General features: G+C 31.8%; 1 protein-coding gene across 7 annotated transcripts in view; it reads right to left on the reverse strand.

Moving 5' to 3' along the window:
* Window positions 1-15033, reverse strand: part of SCN1A (sodium voltage-gated channel alpha subunit 1) — a 121078-nt gene that overhangs the window by 12013 nt on the left and 94032 nt on the right. For all 7 annotated transcript variants that reach the window (XM_084891570.1, XM_084891571.1, XM_084891574.1 and 4 more), the window contains 4 exons: window positions 14493-14647; window positions 12449-12622; window positions 9953-10075; window positions 1859-2140 (listed from right to left, as the gene is read on the reverse strand). In XM_084891570.1, the coding sequence (XP_084747696.1) occupies window positions 1859-2140; window positions 9953-10075; window positions 12449-12622; window positions 14493-14647 (734 nt within the window). The remainder of the gene's footprint in view (window positions 1-1858; window positions 2141-9952; window positions 10076-12448; window positions 12623-14492; window positions 14648-15033) is intronic.

Below are 15033 nucleotides of genomic sequence, written 5' to 3' on the forward strand. Positions count from 1 at the left end.
TATTGCAACACAATACACATATTTTCATAACATTGACACTTTTTAAGTGGTGGGCATTGTAGGAAGAAAGCCACATATGGGTATGATGGCTGTGAAGATCATGAAATGACTTTTAGCTAGCCAAAACCGATTTGGCTCAGAGGATAGAGTGGTGGCCTGCGGACTGAAAGGTCCCAGGTTTGATTCTGGTCAGGGGCATGTACATTGGTTGCGGGCACATTTCCAGTAGAGGGGGTGTGCAGGAGGCAGCTGGTCGATGATTCTCTCTCATCGATGTTTCTAACTCTCTATCCCTCTCTCTTCCTCTCTGTAAAAAATCATTAAAATATATATTTTTTAAAATGACTTTTAGCTAGAAAATAGAAGTTATTTGTATACCAAAGAGAGAAATATTGAATGTATCAATGGTTGAGGTCAATGACAGAACATGTCCATTACACAATGGGAACATAAACAGAGAAAGGTGACTCAAAGAACCACTTCAGTGAATTACTAAACAACAGAGAGGCAATTCTGTTTAAAGCTAAGTATAAAACCTAGTTTATTAAAGAGCAGAATTTATTTTATAGTTTTGTGCAGGATCATTATCCTATATTTTCAGAATTTTTTATTATTTTAAAGAATTACTTGAAGTTTTTAAATTCTATTTTCTCAATTTCATGAAGCGAGACACTTTCACAAGTGTGGCCATTAGTTAACGGTTAGGCTAAACACCCAAGGAAATACCATGTGTCTACTGTAACATTTAAATAAATCATACACACCATATTTTTTAAATTCCTATTTTAATTGCACAAGCATTCAGAATTAGTCAGCAACATCCACAAGAGCAATAAGAATTCTAACAAGGTGGGAAGAATGTGTAAAAAATAGTAGTACAGACACCGCTGAAAGAGATGCAAGAGACCAGTGAAGGTTTGTTTGTTTGTCTGGTCTTCAGGCTGAACAACTGAAATCATAACCTTGATGAAAAGAAATAAACTTCTGCCCTATGAACTCTGTAAAATCACAAGGGGAGAACTTATACAACTTTTAAAAAATTTAAGTGGCATTTCCACGGCCTTTATTCACTGCTTTGTTGATGTGCAGCTGCAGCTATAAGCAGCATCATGTGAAAACATTTAAAGGGCCACCATCTTTCGCATTTTCATAAATTATATTATTATTTTGAGTGAACCAGTCTTAGAGACCCAGGAGTGGAAACATTACTGTTAAGATAAAATAGACTTAGGTAATAGTATTGAAAGGTCATTTGAGGTGTAACAACAGCTGCTTATGCTGCTTTTCTGTATCCAGGCATTATCCGGCATTATTTCCATTTCATTGTGAGAATCTGATCCTAAAACCGAAATATCATTCCCCAACCTTCAATCCAAATGATACAACTCAGTAGCAGTTAATGCCCTCCAGAGTCAGTCTAATCAGGTATATTGAGTCTGTGTGCTTTCGTGTGTGTGTGTGTGTGTGTGTGTGTGTGTGTGTGTGTGTAAGGGTAGGGGTTGGGGGTGGGGAGGTGATCCCTCATTGAAACAAGCTTTTCAATTGCAATAGAAAAAATAATAAACTTATTGATGTATTAATCAACCTTTTCACTTGGGAAGAGAAAGCAATATGAGAAAGAGAAAAAGACCTTTGGAATGAACTAAAATTCCTGGCCACCATCAACTATGTCTGTATTGCTTAAATATATAGAGTTTCCACCCACTTGGGCTCATAAACTAGTACTAATAAAACAAAATTAGAAAAAATAAATGTTATAAATTTTCTTCTTTAGTAACTAAATAATGGATATATGTAATTACTTTGTTATTATTCTAAACAATAAACAAATTTCAGAGAAAAAACAGTGTTCACTTACAACTTGAAGCAAAGAGAGATACCCAAATCCTACATTATCAAAGTTCACTTTCACATTTTTCCATCTTGCAGTTTCATTTCTTTCTATTAGATTTAGGCAGTCAGAATGATTGTTCACTTCGGTGATATCAAATATTTCACCAGTTGTGGTGTTGATACAGTGGTAGAATTTGCCGGCAAACAAATTTACACCCATGATGCTGAAAATTAGCCAGAATATAAGACAAACCAGAAGAACATTCATGATGGATGGAATTGCTCCTAAAAGGGCATTCACAACCACCTAATACACAAATGGAAAAAAAGAGAAGTCAGAATTCTTGTTGTTTAAAAAAATAAGACACCCCCTACCAGTCTTTAATTTTTCACTATTGAGTCTATACTGGGAAAGTAAAATAAAACAATCTTACAATAAAATCTATTATTTCTTAAGCAATACATTTAGGGGAACAAATATAGTAATATGACAAAGCAAAAAGTTTAAAAATAGAGAAGGGGAAGTACTCAAAAGTTAAAGGAAAAGAAAAATTAGAGGATTTGCTGCCAGAGGAAGTCAGAATATGTGCCATTTATTAAGGAAAAAAATCATTTAAAAAATTAGGGAATCCTAATACAGACTAAGTCATTAAAAAAAAGGCAATATATTAAAAAACAAAACTAAAATATTTGAATGAATAGATGAATATACTCTAATTAATTAAAAATTAAGATATATAAGTATAAAATATTAAATACCTAACATAATTTTGTCCTTAATTATTCATGCATTGCTATGACTAATAATTTTTGCAGAAGAAGCAAGACACTTTAGCATTATGTATTTCATTAGATCATCACATCTTTATTTCAAGCTCCAGTCATGTCAGTTGTTTCATTTACTGAGTTTAATTCAATAAACTTATTTTAAATGAAACATAATAGAAATCAATTTCTTAGGAAAATAAGAAAGGATGCCATATATAGTTCCCAAATCTGATGTGATTACATCAGGTTCTGTGCTAATTATCTACTCTTTCCTACTGAAACATGTTTCCTCCCCTTGTCTTTATTTCTTTATCATAAATTCAAAATCTGAGTTTTCATATTTGGCAGCATTGTAGAGGTGACTGTCCTTGCTTTCTCCTCCACAGGTCCCTCTGGAACTGTATATGAGTAGCTAAGAGGGAAAATAAAGCAGCCCCTAAAATGCTTTTCAGTAGCAGATGGCACCTCAGACTTGGACATTAATAGCTAAGTTAATTCTACCTATGAATCTCAACTGTTCTTGTCAATCTGATCCAAAGCAAACAATAGGCTTCTAAATATCCTCTATCCGCCATATGATATCAGTGTATTTTTAGAACAAAGTTTCTGAAAAAACATAGCAAATTTCAGATGCTTCTGAACCCTTGCTATTTAGTTATTTATTAAAGTCTGTAAATAGCTGTAGGCCTTCTGGGGTTACAAAATAGTGTAATAAGTGGGCCAAAGGATATGGTAAAACCACAAATGACAAAGGTGGAGACATGAGCATGAAAAAGTAAATCAGTTGAGTTATCCAGGCAGATCCGAATGATGTCATCTATGCAGCCTACTCTCCTTGACACATGGCACCTCGCCTTATCTCATTTGGCTCTCCGCATTAATATAATTCATTGGAAAATATTTATTTTATACTTCATTTTAAATATGGATACACTTAGATTTCTCTTGGATTCAAAATTTGAAAGCTGAAGTCAAGTTATTATTTATTTGCCTCTTTTTTTCTAAATATTTTGCCTACCATCCAGATAAAAAAGCTATTTCTATTGTGTACACCAGAGAGTACATGTTAAAATGTGTATTTTTTTTTTAAACCAACAGCCAATTTAGAGAATGACCACAGCACTGGTTACCTATACCTATTTTTTTATATCAATCTATATATCAATCTATAGATGTCATACTTCTTCAAAACCGTTATCACCTCTGTTACTTCTTTTCCATTTTCACCTCCACCATTCTAGTTCTGGCCTCTAAGAGCTTACACTTGGACTAGCGTTAGGGCCTTCTAATTTCTCCTTCTTTTGGTCCACGTAAGATGAATTAATCTTTTCCAAGTCTCACTTTAAAATTATTTAATGGCTTCCCACTCATTATCAAAAATTTCCCTACCTTAATATTAAAAATACTCTACAATCTACATTTCTAGTTTTAAATTCACTAGCCACCTACTCTTCATGGCAATCCAATTAATATAATTCCCCTAGAATTGAGTTGCCATTTCTTGTCCAGAATCCTCTTTACTTAAATACTCTTTCTTCTCCCAAGCTTTATTTCAAGCAGCACTTTTTTTTTTTTAAATGGATCCTAACTTTACCCCCTCAGTTTAGCTTCCAAAATAAAGGTGAGTGTTTCCACTTTTGACTTCAAGAATTAGAATTCCAGTGCTGGTCCGGGCCATAGAAATAATTTAGTATTATGTTCTCATTTGGTCAATGAGAAGTATGAGGCTAAGGTAAGTCAAGTTCAGAAAGGAGACTAGAAAGAAGTACCATCTAGTGCTTTTTGCACTCAACTTCACTAATTCTCCTTAGTGTTCTTGCACTTATCTGGGACTCATATTGCTCTTCATTTGAGTTAATTACATTCTAATAACCCTCAATGATGATATGCTTTTTATTTTATTTTTTTAAATTTAAGATGAAAAATATATTTGTGAATTCTCTAAGGCCTTGAATGCCGTGAGATCAGGAATATAACAGAGTACTTTGAATAAAGGAATACAAAAATGATTCATTGAATGAATGAATGAAGTTTAGCTTAGCATTTGCTGATCAAAGCATAATTGTTAAATGCTCATTGTGGATATGGAATGAGAATAAAGAGCTGGGTGCAACAGAAAATTGGGGGTTAGTTAATATGTCTGAAAGATTTACTTTGAAAAAGGGGACTTGTTTGGCATTAAAATTAACCCAATGGAATTTATGGCACAAGTGTTCTGCAGCAGTGCCTTTCAGACATGATTGCAATATTGGCATACATTTGGCCCAGATAAAATGTTTGTTTTTATGAAGGTAAAATAATTACATGTAAGAAAATATTCCACTAGTATTAGGGGATTTACTATACAAAGGTCCATTCATATTCAAAATTTTATTAAATTAGGCAATAGAGGAGCAGGGAGGGAAAGGGCTGGCTTTTCCCAAGAGCCTCTCTAGCAGTTCTTGGTTCAGCACAGCAGGGGGTGTTCTAACTCTTTTTAGCCGCCAGGGAACTGCAGTAATTGGTTCCCATTTGGTAAAGGCTCTAGGCAGCATTAGCCTGAATAAATTAAAAGGAATTGATTGAGGTTTCAGGCTATGTAAAATGAGATATCTAATAAAGGAATTGTTTTAATGAATTAACATTAGAGGTTGCTTCTTCTCACAAATGTTTTGTAAAACATCATCAAATACAATTTCACTATTCTGGCACAACCCATTCTTATAAAAACTCTATTTTTGGTTCCTTATCTGCAGTTTTGATTAAATCAATATGAAACGAGGAATTGACAATTAAATATACTAGTTAATGTGAGGAATTTTGATACATGAAGAAGTGTCCTCTTATCTGAATTGCCTTTGAACTTGAAATCAATACTACTCATGGATTCTAATGTTTCTCTCATCCAAATACAAAATAACTATGTGAATAAAAAATAAAAGTAGGTAAAGTAGAAATCACATTATTAAGTATGAAGAGGAGTCATATAATCTTTTTAAAATCTAATGCCTATATTTGTTGTGGAATTTAATTAAGGTAATTATTTTTGAAGGATATAATATATCAATTATCCATGCAAATACTCCAACCTTTTTCTGCCTCAAAAAAACAAAAAACAAAACTCTCCTCCTTGTACATTATTTGTAAACTTTAAGAATACAAAAAATGTAGATTTATTTTTATTTATGTTTTTACTGTGATGTCCTCTAAGATCCTAAGCAGTTAGTTGTATCTTAGAAGATATCGAAGTGACTTATTCTAAGAGTGAGCTCATGCATTAAATTCATTTAATTAATACATCTATTATAAATTTAATGAATATTGAATTTAAATTTATTAATTTAAACATCTTATCTTAATACACAATGTTTTTGTTTGATTTCTAGGTGGGTGTGTTAGTCTACATAATTCAAAAAAGTCCTTGAATATTAAGTTTCATTTAAAATATATGTCACATGTGCTTACTCAACTCTTTCATAATATATTTTTGCCTTGTTACATTTTTAAAGTAACCTAATAAACTTACACTTAATAAAAAAGTGAGAATGGTCACACAGTCAATACCAGTCTTAAGAAACCAGAAATATTGTACCCTCACATCTGCTCATGTCAGTCAACAAGGCAAAGAACCAACTGCTGGCAATTGTCAGGACCCAGACCAATGCAAAAAATGCCAAGGGTTTTACGTCTCAAAGAGCATCATGAACTTGACAAGTTAAAATATTCACCCAATCCTTTTAAACCAAGGTCCCCCACCATCACCAATCAGTCAATCTCCCCATCAATAGATAGCTCAATATACACATAACTAAAGTATATTCAATGAAACAATAAAAATATCAACAATTGGGGTTCAAATCCACAGAGGGTAAATAAATACTCAAAGCCACTTTTCTCAAAAGGAAGTTCAAGACAGTTGAAAATTGGGAATTAGAATGTAAATACTATATTTTCCCTACTGTGGCACCCTTCCCAATCCCTCCCTCACCCACTACACAAAGTCACAGTGAAAGGATGAAAGGTAGCAAAAGGGGTAATACAGTACCCATAATAAAGGGCTGAGGGGAGGAACCAGCGCTCCACCCCATCCAAGTTGGAGCAAGATTATCCTATATAAAATAGAAATATATAGTTTGTTATTAGTTAGAAATCTGATATGACAGAACATTTGGTGTTACTTTTTTTTTTTTTTTTTTATGATGCTCTCTGTCTGTTTCCCTATCAATCAAGACTTGAGTTATTTGAAAAAGGTCTTTACCATTTCCTAGATTAGGAAATTAAAAAACACAAATTTAAGTACAATTAAATTTTATTTTACTCTAGATAGTTACGACATCAATTCACTCAGTTCAATTTTACAAGTTGAAAAATTTGGACTGGAAATTTGAAATACAATAAATGTTGAAAAGCTCTCAGCCAGAATGTGCATAAAACATGCAAAACATAAAGAGCAACGTGATGATAATTTGTTTATTACTTTCTAACTTCCTATCAAGCATTGTGCAACATGCTTTACTTGGTAATGTCGCATAAAAGCACATGCTTTGGAGATGTGACAAGACAACAAAAAGAAAATGAATGGCTGATTTACGCTTTTACACAGCTATTGTGATTTTATGCCGCTAGGAAAAAGAATAAAATGAGAGTTTCTACGTATATTCAAATCTCACTTCCCAATTTAATTATAATTATTATCTCCATCCTCACCACCATCCTTGATTACATTTTTAAAAAAATCAAAGATCCAAACACTTAGAAACACCAAAAACCCCAGAATCTGTAATCAGATTATTTTGTCTCTACAATGCCAAATATACACTGAAATGATCAGCCATTTTAGGGCAGTGTATATGCTGTCATTATGAAGCAAGGAACCCATATCATAAATCTGTTAATTTAAATGATTAGTTCATCTTCTATCAGTATTTATAAGGAGTTTATGCTTTTGAAACTCCAAGATTCAAAAACGAATCTCTCCTTATATCATAAAAAGCCTCATTGATCAAAAAGTATAGGTAAGGTTATTCCTGTAAAAATTGCATGTAGACGCACAAGACCAACATTGTTACAAAAATAACATGTTAAATATGGGAGTCTCTGGCCATTTGATTCATGGTCAATTTCCATTTGATTCATGGTCCCTTCTTATCTGGGAGGGATGCATTCCAAGACCCCTAGTGGATGCCTGAAACTATGGGTAGTACCAAACCTCATATACACTTTGTTTTTTTCCTATACATACAAACCTAGAATAAAGATTAAATTACAAATTAGGCACAATAGGATATTAACAACAATAACTAATAAAATAGAACAATTATAACAACATACTGTAATAAAAGTTATGTGAATGTGGTCTCTCTCTTCATAATAGCTTACTGTACTATACTGGCCTTTCCACTGAAAGGAAACATGCCCTGGAAGGCATCACTGCTCTTGAGCTTCAGGTCATATTAAGCAAAATAAGGGTTAGTTGAACACAAGCACTGTGATACTATGACAGTCAGTCAGGTACCCAAGAAGACTACTAAGTGACCATCTCACTATTCAAAGAGATGAGTCATGTCTTGGGAGATACATAGCTTGAAGTGTGTGCACACAATAAAAAAATGGCACACAAATGGCACACAGAATGGCACACAATTAAAAAATGTATGAGTTATTTCTGGAATTTTTTATTTAATATTTTCAGACCATGGATAAACTGAAACCATGGAGTGAAACCTCAAATAAAAGAGAACTGCTATAGTTTGATTCAGGTGACAAGTTTTCAAGTAGAATGTATTAAAGTAATATTTTTCTCCAGAACTGACACTGGCAGGATTAAACAATAGAAAGTGATATTTAATTGGAAAATAAATTTAATTTTCACATACCCTGGAGAGAACTGACTTTAATGTTTTGGTAAAAACATAAGAATCTCTGTGAGAAATAAAATAAGACTATATTATATTGTGTTAAATTGTTTCTAATGAGGGAATTATTTATATATGTTAGGGAAACTGAAGATAAGTCTTAAATTCTTAAAAAGTGACATTTAAAATAAATTTTATTTTAGAAGAACATATTATAAGGCTATCAACAACCTATAAAATGCAAATGGAAATAGACAAGTCTGCTTAGATTCTACAAACATAACTAAATCCTAGTCAATAAAAGAGCAATATTTTTCTATTTAAATCAACTTAATTAAAAATCTTTGTTCTGGTTAAAAAATTTGATTTTTTAGCCAAAACCGGTTTGGCTCAGTGGGTAGAGCGTCAGCCTGTGAACTGAGGGGTCCCAGGTTCAATTCCAGTTCAATCCCTTGGTTGCAGGCACATCCCCAGTAGGAGATGTGCAGGAGGCAGCTGATCGATGTCTCTCTCTCATTGACATTTTTAACTATCTCTCTCCCCTTCTCTCTGTAAAAAATCATTAAAATATATTTAATTTTTTTTGATTTTTTAATAAATAACTACTTTCTATGCTATATATCTTATATATAAATACTTCATGCTTTTAAAAAAGGTTTGGAAAATTAACAAGTAAATAACAGCAAAATTTCTAATCTGTTATGAACCATAGGGAATTGCTTAGTATTTCCTTAGAAGAAGTAATATAAAATTTTTTGTAATTCTGATAAATGATATTTAAATTAGGTTAATTTATAAATCATCTATGTTCTGAGTCAAAATTACATTTTTTGTTTATTATGTTGTATGTTTTACCACATTGTCAAGAAAATTTGGGTGGATTTATATGTAAAATCTTTAAGTTACTATTACTATTTATAAAAATTAAGATTAATGCAATTATAAATTGAGGCTATATTAAATATAACTTTTTAAAAAGTTTAAAATTTAGTCAATATTCAATATCTACCATTGAATATATTATAATAATGCAAGCTTTGGCATTATACAGACAAAATTCTGTCAATTTTTTATTTTTTCCTTTATGTTTATTCTTAGGCACATGTGTGATTCATATTATTTTCAATAAAACTCAAAGTACAGGTTAGATCATCACAATGAGAAGCACATGATGTCAAATTCACTTTAGTTGATTATTATTATATCATTACACAGTACTTTTAATAGTGCATTTGCTTTTTTGTATACAGGTTTGTAAGGAAACTCCCAAGATAGATTTAGGAAATAAAGTCATTTTAATAAGCACAGCAGATAAATGATATTGTATCATTTCAAGGGTGGCCTAAATTCTCTTGCATATCACCTAGAAGTAAATATGCAACAGATAAAAAGATAAAGTAGCAACTTTGCAAGGATTTGCCATTCCTTTGCATGCATGGTTGTTTTTTCCTTTTTAAAATTCAGTATAACTTAATTTTGGCTATAGGCAACACTTCTGGTTCTTTCCGTTTCCTTACCCTCATCCCTTCAAATCGAGATAAAGCTCTTAGGGGTCTCAAAGCTCTTAGTGTTCGGAGAGATTTGATGGCACCAAGTTCGGAGTAACCCAAGGCATTCGCTGTTAAACTGACCAATGAAACCTATACCGATAAACAAACAAAGGTAACTGTTATTCAATTTTTAGTTACTATGTCATTCAACAAATATGATCTTGTTTATAATTACTCAGAAGAGAAATGGTTGTATATTTTCAGTAAACCTTTACAAATTTTAAGGAAATATTTTCAGTTTAATGAAAAAAAGTAGTTCTTAAAATGTTAATTAAAAGTTAGTTGAATAAAAAACCTCAAATGTCATGTAATTTATTAATTATTCAATTAATTTGTTAGTAGATCAATTAGTTTTTAAAAATGAAATAAAATTAATTTATCAAAGAAAAACATCTAAGTGTAAGAAAATGCCATTGGCTATCCTTCCTTTATTAAGTCACTGCTGAATATAGGGTTTTGCCTATGGCTAAATAAAATACAAAAACTGCTATTGTATCAGAAAAAGCAAGAAATCTCTATCCTGCATTCATATGTTCACCTAACTATAATTGATATGCTCCTAAATTAAGGTGCTAAATCACATCGATTTTGCAGTTTAGTTTTGGAAGGGAATGCTTTGTCTTGCTAATACGTTGTGTTTTCACTTGTTTAAAGTTCATAAATGTTATATTTACTTAAAAAATAACTTAAAATGTTATTTCACTATGAAACTCAGTTTTTTTTTTTCTATACTAATTTACAGCTTCTGCTCTAATAAATACCTGGTCCAAAATGGCCAATCAATATTTATCAAACAAACAAACAACTAACTAACTAACTAAATAAATTTATATACAAAGACTAAGAAATAAAAATGTTAGGTGTCTAATTCTCTAAATAAAGATTTACCAAAACTCCACGTCCAAACAGTTTTCATTCATTTGAAAATGGCTAGTATTGGACAAATTCCAAATACACTGGAAACTGTTTTTGTAAAATTTTCTATTTTTAAGTGAATTAAGTTGCCTTATATCTATTATAATTTTTATATTACTTTAGATTTACTATAATTCCTTTTGTTTTTTAGAGATATTTGCTAATCCTTATGAAATAATGAAAATAGAACATTGGAAAATAAAAGTATTATTATTGAAAAACAACAAAATGCTTTATAGAATTATTTTCCTAAAATACAATATATCATAAATGATGATTAAAACCCAACTTGTAATGTGGAAGTTGAAATATAACTTCTAATGTTTGAAACCTCAATATTAGAAACAATTTATCTCTATGATATGATGAAGCAATTCTTTTGAGGTTTCCTCTCAATTTACTAATTTCATAGTAACATTATTAAGCTTTTCAAATAGCTCTGGCTTTGCCTTTGTTTAGAATTAAGAAGATATAATATATGCAGGACTCTTAGCCTAGAAATACTTTCCACAAGAAGCCTGTATCTTTCTGCTGGATTATCTTTTTGGGATAAAACCATTACCTATGAAATCTATGATATTTTGGATACACTTTTCTAAAGCTGAAATTATGCAAAATTGATAATATGAAACATGATGTTTAATTTTAACAAATTTTAGTTCAGTGTTTCTTTTAGAGCAAATGAAATATTATTAATCATTATGTGTAGAAATCTATGAAGGTCTGGTTCATTACTAATTTATAGTCTAGGCTCTAGGGCAGTGATCAGCAAACTTATTAGTCAACAGAGCCAAATATCAACTGTATAACGATTGACATTTCTTTTGAAAGCCAAATTTTTTAAACTTAAACTTCTTCTAATGCCAATTCTTCAAAATAGACTTGCCTAGTCAGTGGTATTTTGTGGAAGAGCCATATGTGGCTTGCGAGCCGCAGTTTGCCGACCACGGACTTCAGGGAACTCTGATCACTGCATGAAATATATTTTCCCTATACTCTGTACCTTACCTCCTATAATGAAGTTATAAGTCATATTATATACTCTTTAAGCCTACCCTTTAAAAACTTTGAGTAGATCACAAAGAATTTTAAAAATTGACAGGAGCTCCCACCATCATGACTATTTATCAAGAGCCTTTAAGATTATATGAACTAATACGATCCTTTACAGAGTTAGGAGCCAAGTACATTTCTCACTGGCATACAATCAAGTAGAAGCGGGGTTGATATTCAAGTCCAAGTGCCTGATTCACAACATCAGAAATTTAAAGATGCCCAGTTTTACCACTGTCCCTACAAAGTACTGTTCTTTTATATTCAGCTTTTTCCTAGATAATCACCATAAATCCCATCCTTCCAATGCTAAATCATTACTGAATTAACCTATTCTTACAAAAACAACAGTTACATTCAACAAATTATTTTAGGGACTATATGTAGCACATCCCGTCAACACTACATGGTGGTCAGAGACTCCCTATTTTAGAATTAGCATATACATAAGACAAACTGCCTTAAATGGCAGACTAAGAAATGGAGAATACCTACATCAACAATTAAGAAGTCCAGCCAACACCAGGCATTGGTGAAATATGTTTGATAGCCATAAGCCACCCATTTTAGAAGCATTTCCAGAATGAAGATGTAAGTGAAAACCTTATCAGCATATTCCAACATTGTCTTGATTGTCTTTCGCTGATCAATATATATATCTTCAAATGCCTATAAGAAAAGGTCATACATTTTAGATTTCTAAAACCATTGTACTCTATAAGCTATTTTTTTCTGATCTTATATATATGTATATACATATCTATACTTATAATAGGATAATATGCCAAATGGACAGGATACCGTCACATAATGACTGATCAGCAGCCTGCATCCCCACCCCCTTTGCTGGCCTGGAGACATGAGGCTTGAGTCCCCGACCCCAGCAACAGGCCCAGGGAGGTGAGGCTTATGTCCCCACCCCCTCTAATTAATTCACTTTTAATGTGCATGAATTTTGTGCACCGGGCCACTAATATATATTAATTGGAATAGTAGGACACATGAACAATAGCTATTGCTTTTTTTCTTTTAAATATCTTTTAATTATCAAGGGAAAAGTTATTGTCTCTCTTTATACTATAGCTGAAAGAAAAAAAGTAAATTTTATGAATTAATTTGACTTAATAGAAAATAGTTCTTGATGTCATATCCTGATAGTACTACCCCAGCTTGAAGTTATTACTCCTTTTGTTTGATTTCTTTTGCTTCCCTTTGTTTGCTTTTTGCCATTGAAAGGAGGTTGAACAAATAAAAAGTAAAACTTATAGTTTACATAAAGTAGAATTGTAACTCATAATCACTTTATCCAATTTTAGTTGATGGTTTGGTTCATTTGTCCCTTCTCCCCTTCATTTTGTTTATAGTTTATATTTCTCAGCAGAGACAAAGTCTATGATACATTTCTAGTCTATATTACTTCTCATTTAGATAAAATTACTTCTTATTGAGACCACAATATATTCTTCTAATATGAACCTCTCTTGATATTTCACATATAAGTCCCACATTTATTTTAATGTTAAAATATTATTTCTTATCTTATTAGCATATAGAGAAATTCATTTTATCAGAGAAATATTCAGAAAATATAGGACTATATTCTAATTATAAACTTAAGTGAAAGAAACGTTAAGATCCATCCATCTATCTACCTATTTATCTATCATCTATCATCTATCTTCTTTCTAATGGCTTAAATATTGCATTTGTGTTAGTGTTTTTCTGAAATGCTATCTATATGTTACAGTTTATGTTTTTGTAATTTATTTTTATATAAATGTAAATTGATTCTGATATAAAGGAAGTCATCAGATAAAGAGAAACCAATCCTTAAATGAATCACTTAGGCACACTGACCAATATTTGTTATTAATATTCATTGTTTCTTGAATAACATAAGAATAGTCACACAATTCAAAAGGGTCAAAGAAGTGGTTCCTAAGGACTTATTGACTGTTCATAAAGAAAGAATAATACCGGTAATAATGCCATTCAGAAAAACAATTCACCAGGATTTAGAAGTTATAAATTCCCAATCACAGGATTATCATTAACTTCACTGCAGCTGCCATGCTTACTTTTCTTCTTAAAATATAAGTAATTAAATATTCATAGCATTTGGTTATAATAAATAAACTGAAGGGAGAATTTTTATGGGTTACTGAATAAGCAAAAATTAAATAATTTATTATACATATATAGTAAAAGTAAATTCAGAAATAAATAATTATACATTAAGTCTATAGTCTGGAAGATATGAAATGGGAGTAATTACAAATGCTTTGGAAATGGGTTCAAGGATAGGATGGTCGATTGGTCAATATAGAAATGTATTTATGTTTTAGGAAGAAGTCAGAAGTAGAAATAATAGAGATTAATTAAATAGCTGAGGCTGTGGAAATGAAAATGGATGTACAATGAAGATTGAGGGGGAAACGTGCATTTACTAAAACAATGCAACAGAAAGGGTTAATAAGTCATCGGTAGTAGATTATTGTAAAACTTAGTATTATGCCACTTTTGCTCAATATTCACTCACCAGAGCACCACTACTAAGGAGAATCATGAAAACAATGAAGGTTTCAAACCAGTTATGTTCAACTATTCGGAAACATGTTCTTCTCAGGTTCCACCATTGTTTTCCTCTCCCTTCTTCCACACTGACTTGACAACATTTGAATCTTTGTACACAGCCTGCAAGTATAATGTTCAAATAGATAAAATAATACTGCTGCTTCCATAGTAACTTCTGCCATGTTCCAGATCCATCTTTTCTTCCCTATTGCCAGTTCTACCTTGCTGGGATAACTCTCTAAGCCTGAGAGAGAGCACATAAGCAGTAAGAGCACATTTATTAGCTAAAGTTATAAAATCATTCAGGCTCTTTAAATGGTTCTCTGGCTAATAATATCTGCTTTTTCTGACTCAACGGTTATTCTCTAAGAAGGAACTTTGTAAAGTAAAAATCAGTGTCAAGGAGCTTTGCCTTTTCCTCTATCATCCCATTGCGCTCTGTTAAATTCTCTAGCAGGGGTGGGAACATTATTTTTCTGCCAATGGCCACTTGGATACTTATAACA

The sequence above is a fragment of the Pipistrellus hanaki genome (genome assembly GCF_964339955.1).
Source record: "Pipistrellus hanaki genome assembly, chromosome: 8".
Lineage (NCBI taxonomy): Eukaryota > Metazoa > Chordata > Mammalia > Chiroptera > Vespertilionidae > Pipistrellus > Pipistrellus hanaki.